Source organism: Salminus brasiliensis, chromosome 25 (genome assembly GCF_030463535.1).
Source record: "Salminus brasiliensis chromosome 25, fSalBra1.hap2, whole genome shotgun sequence".
NCBI lineage: Eukaryota > Metazoa > Chordata > Actinopteri > Characiformes > Bryconidae > Salminus > Salminus brasiliensis.
The window spans coordinates 16,050,525-16,069,697 of NC_132902.1; the positions used below are offsets into that span (position 1 = coordinate 16,050,525).

The 19,173-nt window shown below is 39.7% G+C and overlaps 1 protein-coding gene across 1 annotated transcript; it reads left to right on the plus strand.

The window, feature by feature from the left end:
- The first annotated feature begins 894 nt into the window (after positions 1–894).
- On the plus strand, positions 895–17,756 carry lpcat2 (lysophosphatidylcholine acyltransferase 2). The gene is made up of 14 exons (XM_072671615.1): positions 895–1,261; positions 4,502–4,644; positions 6,084–6,301; positions 6,570–6,682; positions 8,114–8,174; positions 9,730–9,788; positions 11,581–11,615; positions 12,106–12,160; positions 13,838–13,920; positions 14,034–14,159; positions 14,574–14,727; positions 15,050–15,148; positions 15,992–16,133; positions 16,575–17,756. Exons 1-14 carry the CDS (start codon positions 1,151–1,153, stop codon positions 16,751–16,753), a joined length of 1,578 nt encoding a protein of 525 aa, XP_072527716.1. The 5' UTR covers positions 895–1,150; the 3' UTR covers positions 16,754–17,756.
- Positions 17,757–19,173: the final 1,417 nt, after the last annotated feature.

Consider the following 19,173-nt stretch of genomic DNA (forward strand, 5'->3'; position numbering starts at 1 on the left):
ACTCCCTGAGTGTAAGGTTTTGTGTGCAAGAATGGAAACAATCTGGTAAACACAACCACTGCAGAAAACCATGGTGTGTCTAGAGCCCACCCATTATAACTGAGAGCAAGATAGTCCATCACAGGGTACCACACATACTCATTCACTCATGCCCATTCACAGGTAATTTCATAATAACATTAATTCTGCTTTCTAAAGATGTTAATACGTAGTTATTTTAATTAACTTTAAAATATCTGCCCAGACCTCTGAATTTAACTGTGGTTTGATAAAGTCCAGTCCTGGTCCTGGATGATTCCAGATCCAACAGATCTATTTACACCTGCACATGTTCAGGTGCCCCTCATGGCATTCATTACCTAGATTAGAAGCATTGGATGAAGGTTGGGGCAAAACTTTAAGGTGGTTTATCACCAGGGCCAGGATTGAGCATCTCTAGCCTGGAGGCTAGCTATCACGTGTTAGCAGCACCCAAGGCAAGGCCCTAAAGAGGATGTTGCTCAGGGGTGGATGGCGGTGGGTGTGAGAGAGGACCTCTAAGCAGGATGATGGGCAGAGGGGTCTAAGCAGTGTATCTCTCGTAGGGTAGGATTGTCACATGTTCTCCAGCATGAACACACAGGAAGTTTGCACAAGGCAACTGACTGCACAGCATGTCGCTAAGCAGAATGAACATTTGAATAAACAGCGACATCTGGTGGTGGGTGCTCATAATTACAGAATATGCCCTAGGAAAATATCGTCTCAGTAAGTTACAGCGTAAGAAAAATACCACCACCGTCATATTTCAATGCCGGTGAACAAATGGCAACAATAAGCTCCTCATTTATTTAAAACAGCAGTTTATGGGTTAAAACCACGGCCTGTAAATGTGCGTAGGCTACATCTCCAGGTGTAGCCTTCAGCAGCGATAACGAGGACACCCGCCGCCTCGCCGTGTTACTGCAGCTCAGAAGAGGATTAGCTGGCTTTAGGAGAGGTGGGGCGGTGGAGAACTGTGCCTGACACAGAGCAGATGCATATCAGGAGGGGAGACGGAAGGTAGAGCCTGGCCCATATTGCGCAACGGGCCAAGATGCACATCGAGGAAGTCCCTCGTCCGTAGCGGCTCGGAGCGGCTCGGAGCGGCTCGATACCGGGGTGCGCGGTCATGTCTCCACAAAGAGTGTTCGCTCTGCCCAGGCAGCAGTCTCTGCTTCTCCCCGCGGTTCTCAACCCCTTCGTGCAGGACGCCAAGCTAACCAGAAGGGAGAAGATCAAGGTGAGTACTGAGTGTATTTGCTTACCTAGCAAGATACTAGGTTACCTACTCTTACCTGCACCTCCATGCACAACACCAGTCTGCTCAAGTCGTGTGGAGAATGCGCTGCTGAGCTTTCCATAATGTGTCCGCTGACCGGTCGCAGGTAATCTAATCCGATAAAGCATCTGGCCGTGAGTGTACTCCCCTAAAGAGTGTCCAGCTTCAGATAAGGCGTGTAAACACGTATTTGACTATAGGGCTTTACCTTCACTCTCTGCACTGCACTGCTGTTATTACACTGAAATGCGTCCATATACGTGCAGCCCTACCCAGTTTATAGGGGTGTAGCTACCTAGAGCTGACCGATACCATCGTTTTCTTTTTCAATACCAATACTGATATCTTGAGTATCCACCGATATTATTTTTTTACGTTTAGTAATTGCAGCACTTCTATATAATCGTCTAAACGTGGGCCATCATTCTCAAACTACTCACACACTACTACCCTACAGCCTGCAACCTCACATTACACTTTATGTACTGTCATAAAAGTCCATGAATAATCAAATAGTAAGTTATCAAATCAAAAACTATTTGTTAGTATAGCGCTTTTTACAACCGGCATGGTCACAAGACCCCTAGTGACCCAAGACCCCCAGTGAGCAAGCTAAAGGCGACAGTGGGGGGAAAACTCCCCCAGACTCACAAGGGGGACCCATCCTCCTCTGATCAGAACTATTCATAAATCACTGTATAAGACTGTTCTACTGCTCAGGTCTGCAAAATAAAATAATATCATCATATAATAATCATAATAATGTAGTATAGCGTAAGAGACATGGGAATAATGATGGTTAATGGTGGTAATAATAATAGTAGTGGCATGTACATGTGAACATAGTCATTAGGCAGGTGGCAGTGGCAGGTGGGTGGGCAGCTAGTCTGACACGGGTGGCAGAACAACATTAGCATGTCTGACATCTTATTCTAACTAACATCTTTAGCCTTTAACCCAGCAAATGACCCAACTGGTTGAACTGGGCGTTTCGAGTGTAGGTATAGACTAGTCTCTACATGTGACCCTGAAGTATGGTTGGTGGTGGTGATAATGTTATTTTATGCAATTTAGTAATTGTCACTAGCTAGGTCTCCCTTTTCACACAGTGCTACCAACACTAGGAGGGTGAAGGCTAGAACCTGCTTCCTCCAACACACCACATTTTAAATCTGCAGCTAATGCAACCACACTGGACAGCTGTACACACTTGGAGGAAGACACTAACTGTCAATTGTTTATGCCAGCTAACAGAGGCCCACACTGACTAGCGGCTCCATCAATGATATGGGGAGAGGGAGGGCCATCTTAACCAACCACAGGGCCAGTTGTGCTCTTTCTGACTTTCAACCACAGATCTCAACTCATGATAAATGCTAAGAATGTGTTATGTCTACACACTCTGAAAACGGCTGTGTTTTTTTACTTTGCAAATGAGGAGCCCAGGTCATTTTGCATAGTATTTTTCACAGTGCATGGTAGTTTTTTGGCAGTTATTGTGTTGCCCAGTGTCTGGGTTACTGACATAGGCATAGTAACAACCCAGCCAATGGGTCAATTAGAGGATAGTTAGGACAATATACCAAACATGCCAGGATATCAGCAAGTTAGTCATCGTCGTAGCCTTGCTAGACATCCTGTTAGACTAGTAGGTATATAGTTTATACTATAATTATAAGTTACAGTCAAACCAGAAAGTCTGCACACCCCTTTCACCTTCTACAGATTTATTCTACAATAGATTGAGTTCATGAGTTTTAAGTTTTTGTCTCAAACAGCCACACACAACCACCGATATTTACAAAGTAAAAGCAGGTATTTCGAAAATAGACAAATAATGGACCTAACGAAAAATAGATTAGAGGGTTTACATATTTGGACACACCCTTAGTCTAATACTTGGCTGATGCACCTTTGGCAGCAATTACAGCTTCAAGGCATCTTGGGAAAGAAGCTATGGGCTTGGCACACTTGTTTCTGAACATTTCTGCCCATTCTTCTTGGCATATCCTTGCATGTGTCATCAGGTTGGATGAGGAGTGTTGAGACACAGCCATTTACAGCTCTTTTCACAGGTATTCAGGTCTGGGCTGTGGCTGGGCCACTCAAGGACATTCACAGACTTTCTCCGAAGCCACTTCTTTGTTCTCTTGGCTGTGTACTTGGGGTCATTGTAATGTTAAAAGGTAAACCCTCACCCCAGTCCAAGGTCCCTCTATCAGGAAAAGTCGCCCCGGGCCCACTGCTGAAAAACACCCCCATAAAATTATGCTACCACCTCCATGCTTCACTGTAGGAAATGGCATTAGTCAGGTGATGAGCGATGCCTGGTCTTTTTTATTTTGGTTTCTTCAGACCAGAGAGTCTGTTTCTCATGGTTTGAGAGTCCTCTAGGTGGCATATACCTTTATTAAGGCTGTGGCTTTCGCCTGGCCAATAAGGCAGGATTTGTGGAGTGCTGCCTGGATGGTTGATCTTTTGAAAGATTCTAATTCTAATTCCATCTCCACAAGGATGCACTGAAGCTCTGTCAGAGTGAACCTCGACTTCCTGCTCACCTCCCTGGCCAAGGCCCATCTTCATTGATTTCTCAGTTTGACCGGGTACCCAGGTCTTGGTGGTTCCAAACTTCTTCCATTTACAATTGATGGTGGCCACTGGGCTGCAGCTGCAGCATTTTTTTTTTGTAACTTTCTTCAGATCTAAGTTTTGACACAATCCTGCAGATAAATCCTTTGACCCCATGGCTTGGAGTTTGCTCTGACATGCACTGTCAACTGTGGGACCTTATATAGGTAGGTGTTGGCGATCATGTCCAATCAATTGAATTTACCACAAGTGGACTCCAGTTGAGTTGTAGAAACATCTCAAGCAATATCAGTGGAAACAAAAGGCACCTCAGCTCACTTTAGATTTTTAATAAATTAGCACAAATGGTTAAAAACCTGCTTTCACTTTGTCATTGTGGGCTATTTTGTGTAGAATGTTGTGACTAAAAGATAACTCAGTCTATTGTAGAATAAGTCTGTAACACAAGAAAACGTGGAGAAGATAAAAGGGGTGTGAAGACTTTCTGGCTTGAGCCAAATGAAGTTTAATCCAGCATGTTGGAGTGTATATGTGCTATTAGAATGTTTACTAATTATGAACAAGTATCATGTTTTTCATTTTCTAATCTCTAATCTTCTCAAATCTATACAGTGTTTTCTTCTGGGAATCGTACTTGTGCCACTACGCTCCATCTTCATGATTCTGGTTTTGATGGTAACATGGCCCGTTGCTGCTTTGATAACATTCAAGCGTCCTCTGAAAGGAGACGTGAAGCCCATGACAGGATGGAGGAGGTACACACACAAGCTCCTAATGCATTATCCACCAAAAACAAACACACCTATGAGCACAACCTCTAGCCCGAGCACAACCGTCTGTAAGATCTCATCAGCTTCTAAGACAATGATTCTGTAAATCATGACTATGTTGTTTGAGCTGCTCAGTTGTAGCAATATCAAAAACTGCCCTGTCTTGATGGGGATGTGAAGAAACCTATGAGATGCTTTTTAAATATTGCTTACACACTTTTTCTCGGAACAGCGTTGTGAAACAAATGAGATATGAATTATCTAACTAACCACCAAAACGAATGGACCGCTTATTTCTCATACTAGCCTTTTCAGATTGCATGTTTACAGCATTATGGGCGTCAGACTAACACACTCTGACATGATGAGCTCATCTTTTTTTTTAGATACTGACTAATTAAAGGATGCATTGGGCCTAAAACACTTCTTACAAATCAAGCTACTGTTAACACACAACTTCAAACAGATCAAAGAAAGAAAAAACCTGAAACCACCAAATCAGCAGAAAAACCAACAAAATAAGGAAGCGGAATAGTAAAGACGTTTAGTGGAGTGTTGGGCTTTGAATGGGCTCTGTATGACATTGTGTGATTTGTGATACTTTGGTTTCAACACTCCTATAGTGCACTGTATGTCAATTCGGTATCTGTGCATATTGACTAGTTTTATACATGCATGCAGGATCACTGAATACTTCAGTAAGCATCCAGAGAAACATGTTGGGATGAAGTATACTGAGGTTGAGGTGTCCTGTTACTTTGGCCCCAGGGGAACTTTTAGCAGTGAACAGTATTAGTGAAACTCATTATTAAGCACCCATGAATAGGCTAAGGTGTGCTGGGACAGGGACAGGGTTTTTGATGGTGGATCAACTATGGCACAGGCTATCTGTAGGTCCTATGATGACATTTTAGGATTGTTGGAGTCTGCACTTGGACTAAAAACTTGCTAGGACGGCCTGACCTGGCCATGTTGGTAGTTGCCACCAGTTTGACAGTTAAATCAACCTTCTTTCGGGAGGTCTCAGAGAGCTCGTTGGATCTCACCACGGTGTTCCCCCTCACTTCAGCAGTTAAGAGCCAACCCAACTAAATGTGTGAGGTTTAATTAAGACGACTCCTCCCAAATCCTCTCTTAATCATCTGCATCAGATATGAAGCAGCTGATTCTAATTTTAGATATTTTCAGTCGTAATATATGGAGGGTGTCCTAACTTTTTCCTTATGAGAAAATTGTATTTCTATGAATTACATTTACTAATTCTTTTCAAAGGAATTTCTTCAGTTATATGTGTTTGCTTCAATCTCTCAATATTGATCAGATGACAATCAAATGTCCAAAGATTTTCATGGGGTGTCCTCTTTTTTTTTTATTGACTTTGTGTTTGAATTTGTGGTCATTTACAACTATGTCTGTGTGTGCAGGTTCTTGTGTCGTACGGCGATGGTGTTTTTGGGCCGGATGTACTTCTTTGGGATGGGTTTTCGTGTGGTGGTTAAGGGAAAGCAAGCGAGTAGTGCTGAGGCTCCAATCCTGGCCGTGGCTCCTCACTCCACTTTCTTTGATGCCATCGTTTGCGTCGTAGCCGGCCTGCCCTCCACCGTGTCCCGCTCTGAGACTTTGGCCACCCCCATATTCGGCCGTAAGTACAGCTGTTTCTTCTGGCTTTTGCTGTTTTCTATGTGGGATGGAGAATTGATTAATTTAGGGTTAATCATAGAAATCCAAACCTAGCCAATATTCCCTAGACATGTAGATGCTTGCCTCTGTCTAAATTCCTGATCAACCACATATATAATGTGAAACCATAATGAATTAAAAAGCCTTCACAGTAACTGTACAGTAAATGACATTAATACTTACAACAAAAGCTTTACACAATGTGTTTGATGCTGTGTTGTGTACTTCAGGGTTTCTGCGGTGCTTGCAGCCAGTGCTTGTGTCACGCAAAGATCCAGACTCGCGCAAAAATACTATCCTGGAGATCAGCAACCGAGCCAAGTCTGGAGGCCGCTGGCCACAGGTCAGATTAAATCACTGTTTTCCAAACTTTTAATTGGAATCAAGCTATTTAGGATGGTTCCTAGGAGTGAAATGCTACACTGTTTGACCAAAATGTTTGTGGACCCCCCTTCTATTAAATACATTCAAGTTTTTTCATTCGCACCCATTGCTGATACAGATGTGCAGATGCACACACACACGCACAGCCAGTAGAAGAACTGCCAGTAGAATAGGACTCACATAAACATTGGCTAGAGGGGTATAAAGCCCCAGCATTGAGCTGTGGAGCAGTGGAACTGTGTTCTCTGGAATGGTGGAAGGTGCTCCATCCAATACTTTTGAAATGAGTTGGGGATAAGGTGAGGTTGTGATACAACATCCTGAATGCTCTTGGTGCTGAGTGTCACTTGATTTTGTAAGAAACAATAAATGAACTGTATGTTACAGTTTCAACTTTGAACTAAGCTTGAGTTCAAATTTAAAATAGCAGACCCCCAGAGGAGCTTTAAAACCTTTAAAATTCTACACATGATTTCAATAGAGATGCAGGACCAGCACTGGCACAGAAATCTGCTTAATAATATTGCTATTTTGCAGATTTACAGGTTTAGATTTAAACTATATAGCAAGCCAAATTTTATTTGTACTACATAAAAGCTATATGTGTAGGTGATGCTGGACCTCTGTGTTAAAATATTAGCATTATCATTCATTTTACTGCATTTGTAACAACACAAATATGTGTTACCTCTTTCTAATATGATATATACATTCCAGTATTAACATTTTAGGAATGTATCAGCATCAGAATCATTCAACATTTCCCACAGTGTCCTCAGCTTTCAGTATTCTCAATTTTTTTCTATACTGTGTTAAAAAAAAGTAGTAAAGTATTTTACTATTTTCACACAATTCCGTTTCACAGCACACAGTATCTGAAAACATACATTACTCCACAATAGACAGTTTCCGCATCAATTCCGGACTCATACTCATTTATATAGTGTCACACAGTCACAGTCACACTGCTTGATCGAATAAGAAGTGATGTAATCGAGTCTGTCTTAAAAAGGGGGTTTCCGATTTGAGTGTACTATCTTTCAAAAAGCTTTTCCTTCCTGTGTGAGATATGAAAGAAGGCCTGAACCGTATTTACTTCCCCACATCCAAGCAGGGGAGACTTCCAAGATGAGCCAACCCATGTTTACTTTCCGCAAATGTTAAATAAATGCACAGATTTTTTTGACATATTTGTTGACATCAAGTTTGATCTGTGACAATAAGTGATTACTTCCCAATCTACAGCGTACTATATGCTATATCTTATTAAGCTAATTACTTTGCAAATGATCAGATATAAGCAGAGCTAAAAGAAAGCAGTATCTGTTATTATTTATTTATGCGTTCATTTGTTTATTTCATTATTATTTGTTTGTTGGTTTGTTTTCAGGTGTTGATTTTTCCTGAAGGAACGTGCACAAACAGGTCTTGTCTCATTACTTTCAAACAAGGTAAAAACACACCCTTACCTTGTTTGTGTATTTGTTAGTCTATTTTTTTATATTCATATTACTTATTGATTATTTGTAATGGAATTGATGCTGAGCCCACTGAGCTGTTTCTTTTTAGAAAGGGTCTTTTTAAAACAAGGCCATACTTTGTCTGACGCAATCAATGGCATTGGTGTCAAAGAATTCAGCAGAATCAGAAACTTAAAAATGTATTTTGTAAGAATTTACCTTTTTAATTTATAAAGCACTTCAATTAAACTAATGAATGCTTACCAGAAATACCACCACATAGATTTCTGCATGCATGAGGTCAGCTACAGAAATCCACTGTAATCCTAGGAGCTGCAGTGGAGTCCGAAAGCGCTTTCTAAACGTTACTAAAGACCCAAGGTGCCACAATTTTAGAAGTACTTCAGCTGACCACAAAACAGAAAGTTGGTTTGTACACCGTGCTAAGTTTCGATGGCATACCACAGCAGCTCTAGAGCAATGCACATCACTTGAAGGAATAAACACACAGGCACCACTCTGGATGACAGGCTGCCAGAAATAACCAGTACTGCTTTTTACACTTTTTAATATTAGTTTGAACATTTTAAATACTTATGTAAACAATGTGAAAACAATTAAATTGCTATATTGAAAGAGGCAACTGTACCCCAAAAGCAAAATAATGACTGACAAAGTAATAATAGTTTCAATAACAGTTTGAAAGAAAAATGGGCAGAATCCAATCTAGACCATTTATAACTGTGCAACCCTGCTATGTATGTGAAATATGACACTTATTTTCATGTGGATAAAATATGAAAATGACATTGTTATGTTCTAAATAACATGACCGTAATAACCAGGGAACTAATTTGCTTGTCATGCAAATGTACAAATAAATAGGGATAAGGCCAGGGAGCATGAATAGGACTTTCATGCCTTAGCCCGTTTGTATTTGCTTACAGAAGCAGCCGGGATTCTGTTTGCCAAGAGTAGCAAAAACAGGAACCCATGAGTTAAAGGGAGATTTTATATCTGTAGATATGACTTTCGCACCCAGCAACTTCCTTCCTTTGTTCCTCTGTAATCTCAAACAGTGGTTTGAGAGTTTAATAATTACATTTTGGATGATTTCAGTTTTGCAGACCTTCAGTTCAGGATGCTGTGCCGTTGTCATCCATATATATTGAATTCATTTAGTCTCAGGCCATATTAGCCACACAGATATGGTTTGCGCCATAGTTTGAGCCATCACTTGCTCAGTAATCAGTAAGTATTGACTGACTGAATGAGGCTGTGCTAGTAGGATAAATAGGATGCCGTAATCTAGGCCACCGTCTGATTAATGAAGTCCACTGACTGACATTCAGAGCCACAGTAAATGTTAACTGATATCCAGCCACAGAGCTGAGGTGAAGAGGGGGTTAACTTTTGTGTGCTTTGACCCTATTGTGTTTGCACAATAAGTTCACTGGGCCTGAGTGTGTTTAAAACACGAATCAAAGGCTGTCGTGAAAAAGCGAGAGCTAAAAAATAAAAGTAACCCTTCTATTTGTCTCTGCAGGTGCCTTTGTGCCTGGAGTTCCTGTACAGCCTGTGCTTTTGAGGTACCCCAATAAGCTGGTGAGTGTCTGACTGCACTCTTAATGCTTTTCTTTAAAAGATACAGGTGTCTTTGGTGTGATGCCACAGGAGAACCACTTTTGGTTTCCTGCAAACCGTCCAGTGGTGTTTTTTTGGGACTGGTTGGTAATGCAGGGTGACATCAACCCACCTAATAAATGATTATGTAAGCTGTTTAATAGATCCGAACATAAAGACTATAAGAGGGGGGGGAGAACTCAGAGGAGGTTTGAGATGGAGTCTGGGTGGCTTTTGCTTTGTGGTAGAAATCCTGTCCCCCTCTGATTAGTGCTGCCAGGAATGGTAAAAGATAAGGTTAAAAGGGAGGTGACGGGGTGGGGGAGAGTTGCGCAAGATTGAATTTATTGGACGTTACATTAGGGAAGTGGGGCTCCAGGCATGTTCAACCTCTTGAATTCTTTTTTATTTTATAAGACCACTTCGAGTTTGCTTAGTGTGGCTCTGTGTTTGCGTTGCCCTCCATGTTGCTTCCATGTTGCAGATTGGACAGGGCAGAGTGACTTGATTACACATGCAATGGTATGTCTTTAAGAGAGACAGTACATGAATACAGTACATGGAAAAGCATTAACAGAATTTAAAGAAACTTTTTAAGAGAATAAAAAAAAGGTTAAATAATTGGCATGGGCACCATTACATCTACAAGTGTTGTGAATCCCATACAACAGAGAGAACCATAAAAAGGTTCTAAATGTTGGTTTTGATTGATTTTTGATTAATTGCCCAACTCTTTATGTAAAGAACCTTTTAAAAGTTTGGAACTTTACTTAATGTAAAGGTTCGATTCCAGTTATATATTTTTCTCTGGAAATATATGATCAACTGTATGTAAATATTAAACAACCATTCCTTTTATTAAGAGCTAGATGAAAAAATATGTTTATATATCTACCATTTTTTTTACATACATGCTCCTTGAAGCATTAGAGTAAAACAAGTGATTTGTGATCTATCGTTATGCATTGATGTGATGTTGTAGTGTTGGGACCAGTACGTACAGGTTGGGTAGTTGATGGCCCAAATTAGGGAGAAAATTGGTGAAAAAATCTGATAAAATTTTAAGAAAATAATAATAAACTGCTCTCAGCAAGAAAAATATTGAATAAAAAACATTTTACCACATTTTACTAATTATTTGATTGCTGTGTAACTCATAAATCTTTTGTAAAGTTTGAATGAATTATGCTGCCATGTGACCAAAATTCGGACATTCAGTGAAATATAACTAGACATAATGTAAATAGTGGGGTACTGTATTTAATTCAAATTGTGCCTTTACTGCAGTCAAAAAGCACAAATCCTAAAGAAAGCTTCTTTAATTAAACTACCTTCATTTCACACCATTAAATTATTGTTTTAAGCTCTGTAGTTTAAGGTCTTAAGTTTCTGTATCTGACTTATGCTGACTAAGCCTCTAAATAAAAAAAAAAGCATTGTGAAACAGGTGGCCTACTGATAATAACTCAAGGATTAGATTTCATTGATCAGTTGTCACTGATACACCCAAATGGAATCTACATTACTACATAAGGAATGGAGCTACTTTTCATGCAGTTCAATTATTCCCACTTTTTGTATGTTCTTTCTTTTTGTATATGTGTTAAAAGAGAGTCTATGGAATTTAAAAGCTACAAATAATTGTGTATAATTGTGTAAATTGTTTACCCACTCTGCTGAACTTCAGTGTGAGTAGTCAACAGTTTATCTGTCAAGCAGCCTCTCTAATTCCTACTTTTACACTGATAATTTATCTCCATTTTCTGTATTTCAGGATACGGTAACATGGACCTGGCAAGGCCTCAAAGCGTAAGTGTTTCAGATCCTTAAACAAATGTTGTTTGCGTTCTGCATAAGTAGAAGACACTCTCCATCACTAAAGATGTTTAGCTGAACCCTGTCAGGACTACTTCTGCCTTCCATTCACTCTTTCAGTGGGTTTAGCACTGTCACCTAAAGTGTTAATTATGTTAATCATGTGCTTTAAACTGCTACTCACTCCCATTTTTGCCATTTTCACTATTTGACATAATTTTTAGGTTTTTCTGTATATGTTATTTATTATAAATGGACCAATAGAAATGCTCCAAAATTACTTGGAATAAAATCTTTTTACACAACTAATTCTGGTGGTTCCCTGCCTAATATTCCCCCAGTTCCTGCCTTACTGTCAGTCCTCCTAATGTAATACTTTGTAATTGTCTTTCACATAAATATAAATAAATCCTAGAATTTATAATGAATGTAAAATGTATGGGTTTCTGAGAAGGAGGAGTAATGCCGGTGTTTCCTGTTGCAGGGCGAAACTGCTTCTTCTCACCATGTGTCAGCTTTACACGACGGTGGAAATTGAGGTTAGCCACCTCCGGTGTCTACTTCCCTTTTCTAGCTTCTGCTTTGAACTGAACTGCTTTTTCAAAGCTCTTCAGTAGCTTTATGCACAAGCTACATCAAAGAGGTCATCATTAATGGTTTGTGATGAGTGATACCAAATGTGTTTCTTCTATGGCATTGCCCTTTGTAGCACCTTTATGTTTTAGAGTGTATGCCACATGAAAAAAGACCTTATGACCTTCTCTAGGATTTCACCTCTACTAATAAATGATACGTCATCAATAAAAAAAAGTAAAGTGAAAGCAATGTTAAAAAGATACACGAAATGGACAAAGGTACTGGGACATATGCTCATTTTTTTATTATAAAAGAGTTTATCCTGCCTTTCTTGACTGGCCAGAAAAGGCTGTCCGCTAGATTTTGGAGCATTGCTGTGAGGATTTGATTCATTCAACAACAAGAGCTTTAGTGAAGTCAGGATCTCATCTCATCATCAACTCCCGAACCCATGCCAAAAGTATTGGACTGGAGCACCAACCATCACTCCAGAGAACACAGTTCCACTGCTCCACAGCTCAATTCTGGGGGAGCTTTATACCACTCTAGCCCATGCCTGGCATTAGGCATGGTGCCAATAGGTTCATGTTTATCTTTTCCAAAGAGTCCTATTCTATTCTACAAACGTTTGAACATAAAGACAAAGTTGCAAAATTGCAAACAAAATGGAAAACATCTCATATACTTCATATATTTGTCTCTATATTGCACAACAATATGCTTCAATTTTAAGTACTTATGAATGAAATAAAAATTGAGAGGATTTTTAGGTTGATTTTGGAGGATATTTGTATAATTTTGGTTATATTACACTTAAATAACCATACTGAGTTTTATATCATTTTAAAGAACTGATTCTTCTGGTTATAATGAAATGTGTATATAGTCTATGCTATGTACTGTAAGGCAGGAAAAGGTTAAAACAATTTCATAGACTTATGCTGCCTTCTGGAACTCTGGCAAACAGTAAAAGTAGCTTATAACTTCAATGCAGTGGATTAATTGCAGTGTGCGGCAGTCGCTAAACAGAACTCTTAACTGCATTGCTTGTTCTGAGACCTTTCCCAGACTGTGAGTGGTCCATATCCCATAGTTTTCTTTGTCACTGCATGGATGGGACCTCCAACAGACTGGCTGACTGAGTGAGAGTGATGTAGACATACACTTGGTTGTTTTAAGTTTACTGGTACACTGTTAAAAGGAAAGATGCTACAAAGGGCTCCATAGGTGGTAAATAATAAGACATAGATATGATATCACCATATATTATGTTGCTTTAACAAGATTTTCTGAGCATATTGTGGGTATCGTCATACTTCCACAACACTGACCAACTGACCAACATGTTTAATTAAGGTTTAGATGAGTGTGGCTGTCTAAGGTTCCCTCTGTTGTATGGAATTCGCAACACTTGGAGTGCCATTGGCACCAATTATTTGAAATGACTGCAGTATAAATATTTTAAAATATAAATATTTTTATTCAATCTACTCATCCTTTTTAACTGTTTCAAAGACAGTAAGAAAAAAGCATTGTGGTGCTTACATTGTGAACATGTGTTCAAATATTTACCATTCTCTACTTTACAGCAAATGTGAGACCCTCTGACAGACGTGCTTTTGTCTCTGTGTTTGTTTCAGTTTCTTCCTCCACACGTTCCAACAGAAGAAGAGAAGAAGAATGCCAACAAGTTTGCTCAGTCTGTACGGAGTGTGATGGCCGAGTACGGAAGACTGAATGAGTTTATTCTTAACCTTTAACACTAAATACAGTGCTACACTGGATACAGGTGTGCATGACTGTATTGATGAGTATATGCTGTGTGTGTGTTGCCAGGTCTCTGCGTATCCCAGTAACAGACCACACTTTTGAGGACTGCCGTCTGATGATCTCCGCAGGGGAGCTGACCCTACCCATGGAGGCGGGGCTAGTGGAGTTCACTAAGATCAGCAGGAAGCTAGAGTAAGAATGCACACTGCATTGAAACACTACAAGCATATGCATTTCATTCTCAAAAGAAGAAATGTTACTTTTTTTTGGTATACTAGTTACATGCGAGTATGAGTATGTAAACCTAAGCTCTATAAAGACAAAAACTCACCAAGAAATCAGTATGCACTCACCAAGCTAATACTAGGTATGTTTTTTGTTTTGTTTTTTTTCCCTAAAACAGCTTCAGCTCTTCTTGCTATGGATGTAATTAGATATGATTGAGATTTCTCATCCATATTGACTACTGCAGATTTTTCAGAAGCACTTTCATATCGCAAACTTTCTGTTCTACTACATCCTAAAAATGTTCTACTGTTCAATGTTTAAACTGTGCTATTGCATTACAATAAGTCTAAAGATTTTTTTTCTTCCTGTCTCTCACAGTCTGAAATGGGACAATGTGAAGAAGGAGCTGGAACATTTTGCTGCCATTGCGTGCTCATGCAAAGGAGGCCGAATCAGAATAGAAGAGTTTGCAAGTTTCCTCAAGCTACCTATCAGCCCAGTCCTTCAAGAGCTCTTTGCGCTATTTGACAGGGTGTGTGTGCTCCAACACCCAGTGTTCTATGTGTGCATAACCATCGCCCATCTATTCATGTGTTCTGATGGTGGCAATTCAACAATTCATCAATCATAAGCTGCTTATTTTGTTGGAATAATGTAAGTTTGTTATGCAAAAAATAGTTTATAGTTAGCTGGACAAGCTAAACCAAAGGTAAGATCTGTCTAATAGTAGTGTAGGTTGCCTTACCTCTTCTTCAGGTAGATTGGTGTCTACTTGACGTTTGGCTTCATTTATCTGAGGAACCTTCCTTAGTGAAATACCCCACTGAAGATTTGTTCCCTGTGTGTAACTGTAGGATGGCGACGGCACCATTGATTTCAGAGAGTATGTCATTGGTGTGACAGTGCTGTGTCGACCAGCGAACACAGAGGAGGTCATCCAGACTGCATTTAAGGTGCATACCCACTAATGACAAGAACCGTTTGTGTGTATTCCATAGGCATTGTGGACAGTATTTCATATCTTTTGTGGTGCATGGTGGACCAATAGTGTATTTACTTTTAGTACAACATTGGTCCAAAAGTTTGTAGAACTACCTTCTAATTTTGCAACCTCCACTTGTATGTATAATCTCTATAGATGAGCATTGTTAGTAGACGTAGAAGCTCAGCAGCCAAACAAGTCAAATGCCAGTATTGGAGGGGCTATAAAGTTCGTCAGCATTCGGTGTAAAGCCTTCTTACAAATGTAGAGGCTTTTACTGCAGCAACGCACTGAAAAATAAAGGTGCTACAAATTATTATTTGAGCGATGCCAAAAAAGAAGCACTTTTGTTTGTAGTAGAGGGTGTACCATTTACATTTTACATTTATGGTATTTAGCTGATGCTCTTATCCAGAGCGACTTCCAGGCTACTCTTATTACAGAGGTGGGTCAGTGTAGTGTTAGGAGTCTTGCCCAAGGACTCTTATTGATGTAGCGCAGCATAGTCACCCAGACCGGGAATCGAACCCCAGTCTCCCACACGGTGTGGTAACTCAGTGGCAGTGTAGTGGTGTTATCTGTTGCGCCACACCAACCACAACTACCATTGTAGCTTTGTGGCATTTTGGACATATACTTGAAGATTCAGTGTGAGGGCAGCAAGATCCTAAGTTGTCCTAAACCTAAGTTGTATTAATTGTTTCATTTCCTGTACTGTTTCTGCAATTCCTGTTGATGTTATTTATTTAATGTAAATCGGCTGCATAAGGAGACGTGACTTAGCAGTTATATAGCCTGTCATCTCTCGCTTCAGCTTTTTGATATAGATGAGGATAACAACATCACACCGGAGGAGTTTGCTGGCCTGCTGCGCTCTGCTTTAGGCGTATGTGACCTCGAAGTTTCCAAACTCTTCAATGAGATTGATGCTGATGGATCGGGACATATCACATATGGTACGTATAAGCATCAGCTCAGAAAATAATGGCAACTGACACTTTTATGATATGTGTTGGGTTCAGACTGCCTGTTGATGGGTCTATTCACCCAGCTGTTTTTTTTTTTTTTTAAATGTGAATTTGTTCTTGTTCTTGACATTGTCTCAAACGTTTACGGTGAATAGACCAATAGCAATGCCCCAGAATGATCTAGAATACATTCTTTTTACATTGACCATTGTCAATGTTTTTTTTCTTCTTCTGTAAAGTTAACATTTTTGATTTTTTTTGTTATTTATGTTGTTTATATTTTAAAGATTTTTTAAGTAGTTAAATATACATCGCATTGGCATTGGATAATGTACCAGTATACAGTATACAGGGTAATAGCAGTGCACAATTATTTACTGTATAAGCTCTAACCATCTAATCTCTTGTCTCCTGCTGTCTCTACTGTAGATGAGTTCCGCTCCTTTGCTCTTACACACCCCGAGTATGCTAAACTCTTCACCACATATGTCGAGCTCCAGCGCTACCAGGGCCTCCAGGGGGAGGAGGCAGACTCCTTCTCTAACTGCTACACCTATTCCCCTGGGGAGAACGAGGAAGATAGCAACTCGGACAAGAAAGATGACTAAGCAGCATGTGTAATAGGCCAAGCCAAACCTACAGCACTGTGGGTTTCACCCTGGACAAATTTCTGCCACAGTCATCTCAACACGTGCCTTAGGAGTACACAGAGTAGTCGCTTTTGCCCTGGACATAAGCAACATTTTATCCATAGGCTGCAAATGTCCTTTACATCAAATTCAGCAAATCTGTCTTCAGCTGGGTCCACCGTCTTCAGATTTTGCTGATTGAACCAGTTGTCCTATTTCAAGCAGTCTGTAACAGTGTTGTGCATTTAGCTACTGTGATAATGGCAGCTAGGTAGCTTTATGATGTGGTGCTGCTGTACCCACCCTTGATGGATATATAGGATGTGTTGTGCCATTGCTATTTTACAATGTCAATAGCAATAGAGCCAAAGCTGATATTCTGATGTGTTCAGGGCATAGCAACACCATTAGCTTGTTATGCTTACAGATGCTTCACACATTAAACTGTCTGTAATAGGACAGTGAACGCAGTTGCCAAACCTTTGATCACTTTGTATGATTGGATGATTGGCCTGCCAGCTAAAACAGGCCAGTTAAAAATGGGAAAATGGGATTTTTCAAAGCAGATAATAGTCAGATGAACTGTGACCCAAGGGAGAATATACATGCTGTATTTTCCCCTCTGTTGCCTTCTTTCTCTTCTTCCCTTTCTCTCTCTCTCACTCTGCTCAGGGACCCTGGGTGTGGAAAGTTTTCAATAATCAAAGCTTTTTTTGCTCTGCATCTGTTTGTATTTGCATTTCTATTGAGAAGAGATGTTGCTGAGTTAGCGCTCTGTCCCTGTTGCTTGTTTAGTCTAATGCGCAGCCAGTGCAGCTGAAAATAGGCCAATTTGTGAGCAAACTGGCAACACAACACATGCGGCAGCACATACCCGGGGTGGGGCTGTCCCGCTACAGTACAGGTTGCAATTAGGACTATTTTTTGTGAACACAGCACTGTGCTTATTTAACAACAAAAATACACTGAATTTCAACAAGCATTTTTTTATAGCATCTTTTATGTTACAGCGTTTGAACATTTGTTAGGGATTTTTTTTTCTACAGTAGAAAACCTCTCCAGAAACACAAAGGGAACGGGTGAGCAGGCCAGAAAAACTGCCAGCGCTCACATACTGAAATCTTCCACCAGGTGCCAGCAATACACCACTCCAGATGCAAACAGTTGTTTGAAGACTGAATGTGTAGTCTGTGTGCGTCCATCGCGGCGCAGTTCGAAGGGTATTTGAGTATTGTATGTTTGGGTTGCCGTGTAGGTTTTGTGTGTGGTTTCATCACCCCTGCCACTCATCCAGCCCCAATAGGTCACTGCAGAGTGCACAGAGGTCAAAGGGTGCGACTTTCAAATAAAAACAGATGCACCCAGTGCTGTCTGCTCCTATTGAGCAACAGCAAACAGAAAGCATTGTAAACACTCCTGTTGTCAGCATAATGCTGAAGCTGAAAACCACCATAAGTGTCAGACAATGACAGGCAGAAAACCGATAGGCACCTGTTTAAAGATACAGCGGCCTGGAACAGAGTTTAAAGGGTACCTTCACTGTTAAGGCTCCGCTACTCATAAAATTTGATGTATAAACCAAGTGGAAATTGTGGGACTCATGATGCCACATGGTTGAGCTGATTCAGTCCTACAGCAAAAAAAAATGGGTAATGCCAAGTTCTGACTAAAGCTGGATAGGCTGAATGATATATTTATATTTAAGATATTTAAAGATATTTAGCTTGCTGTTTCATATGCAATAAACAAGACAAGAAGCTTGCTTGGTTTATATAAGACTTAAAAAAACCTGAATATTTGTATCATATTAAGGCTTACAGGCAAAATCCAAAGCTTATTATTCAATTATATATATATATATATATATATATATATATATATATATATATATATATATATATATATATATATATATATATATATTTCTGCTACATAAATCTTGTAGCTACATATTTCTCCATTTTTCACTTTTTTGATGATGAATGAAATCAACTGAAATCAACTGATGCTTTTTTCCTTCTCTTGTATAGTTACCTTTTTGGATATACAAGGGTTTTGCATGGCTGTGGCAACACAATTTTAAAACCTAAAACTACTACACAGAACCATAACTAACACATAGAGAGACAAACAAAAATGCCAGGATAAACAGCTGTTATTACACAGTGGAGGTCTACTTAAATACATTTGGTATTTCATTCAAACCTCCGAAACATATTCATTGTATTCTTAAATTAATCATTTCTATCATGTCCATGTCCCAATTAAACATTAATATTTAACATTTTAAGTACATTATGGTCATATTTGGTAGAATCTTTCTTTGAACGACAGTCGATCTACTTATTAGAAGTTTTTGCACAAACTTATCACATTCATGCCAGCTCACATCATCAAAG

Bases quoted from the DNA above. Each gene is read 5' to 3' on its own strand.
- lpcat2 (XM_072671615.1), top strand. From the start codon at position 1,151: ATGTCTCCACAAAGAGTGTTCGCTCTGCCCAGGCAGCAGTCTCTGCTT. The intron at 4,645-6,083 runs GTACACACACAA...CTGTGTGTGCAG, and splicing joins CCCATGACAGGATGGAGGAG to GTTCTTGTGTCGTACGGCGA. The intron at 8,175-9,729 runs GTAAAAACACAC...TTGTCTCTGCAG, and splicing joins TCTCATTACTTTCAAACAAG to GTGCCTTTGTGCCTGGAGTT.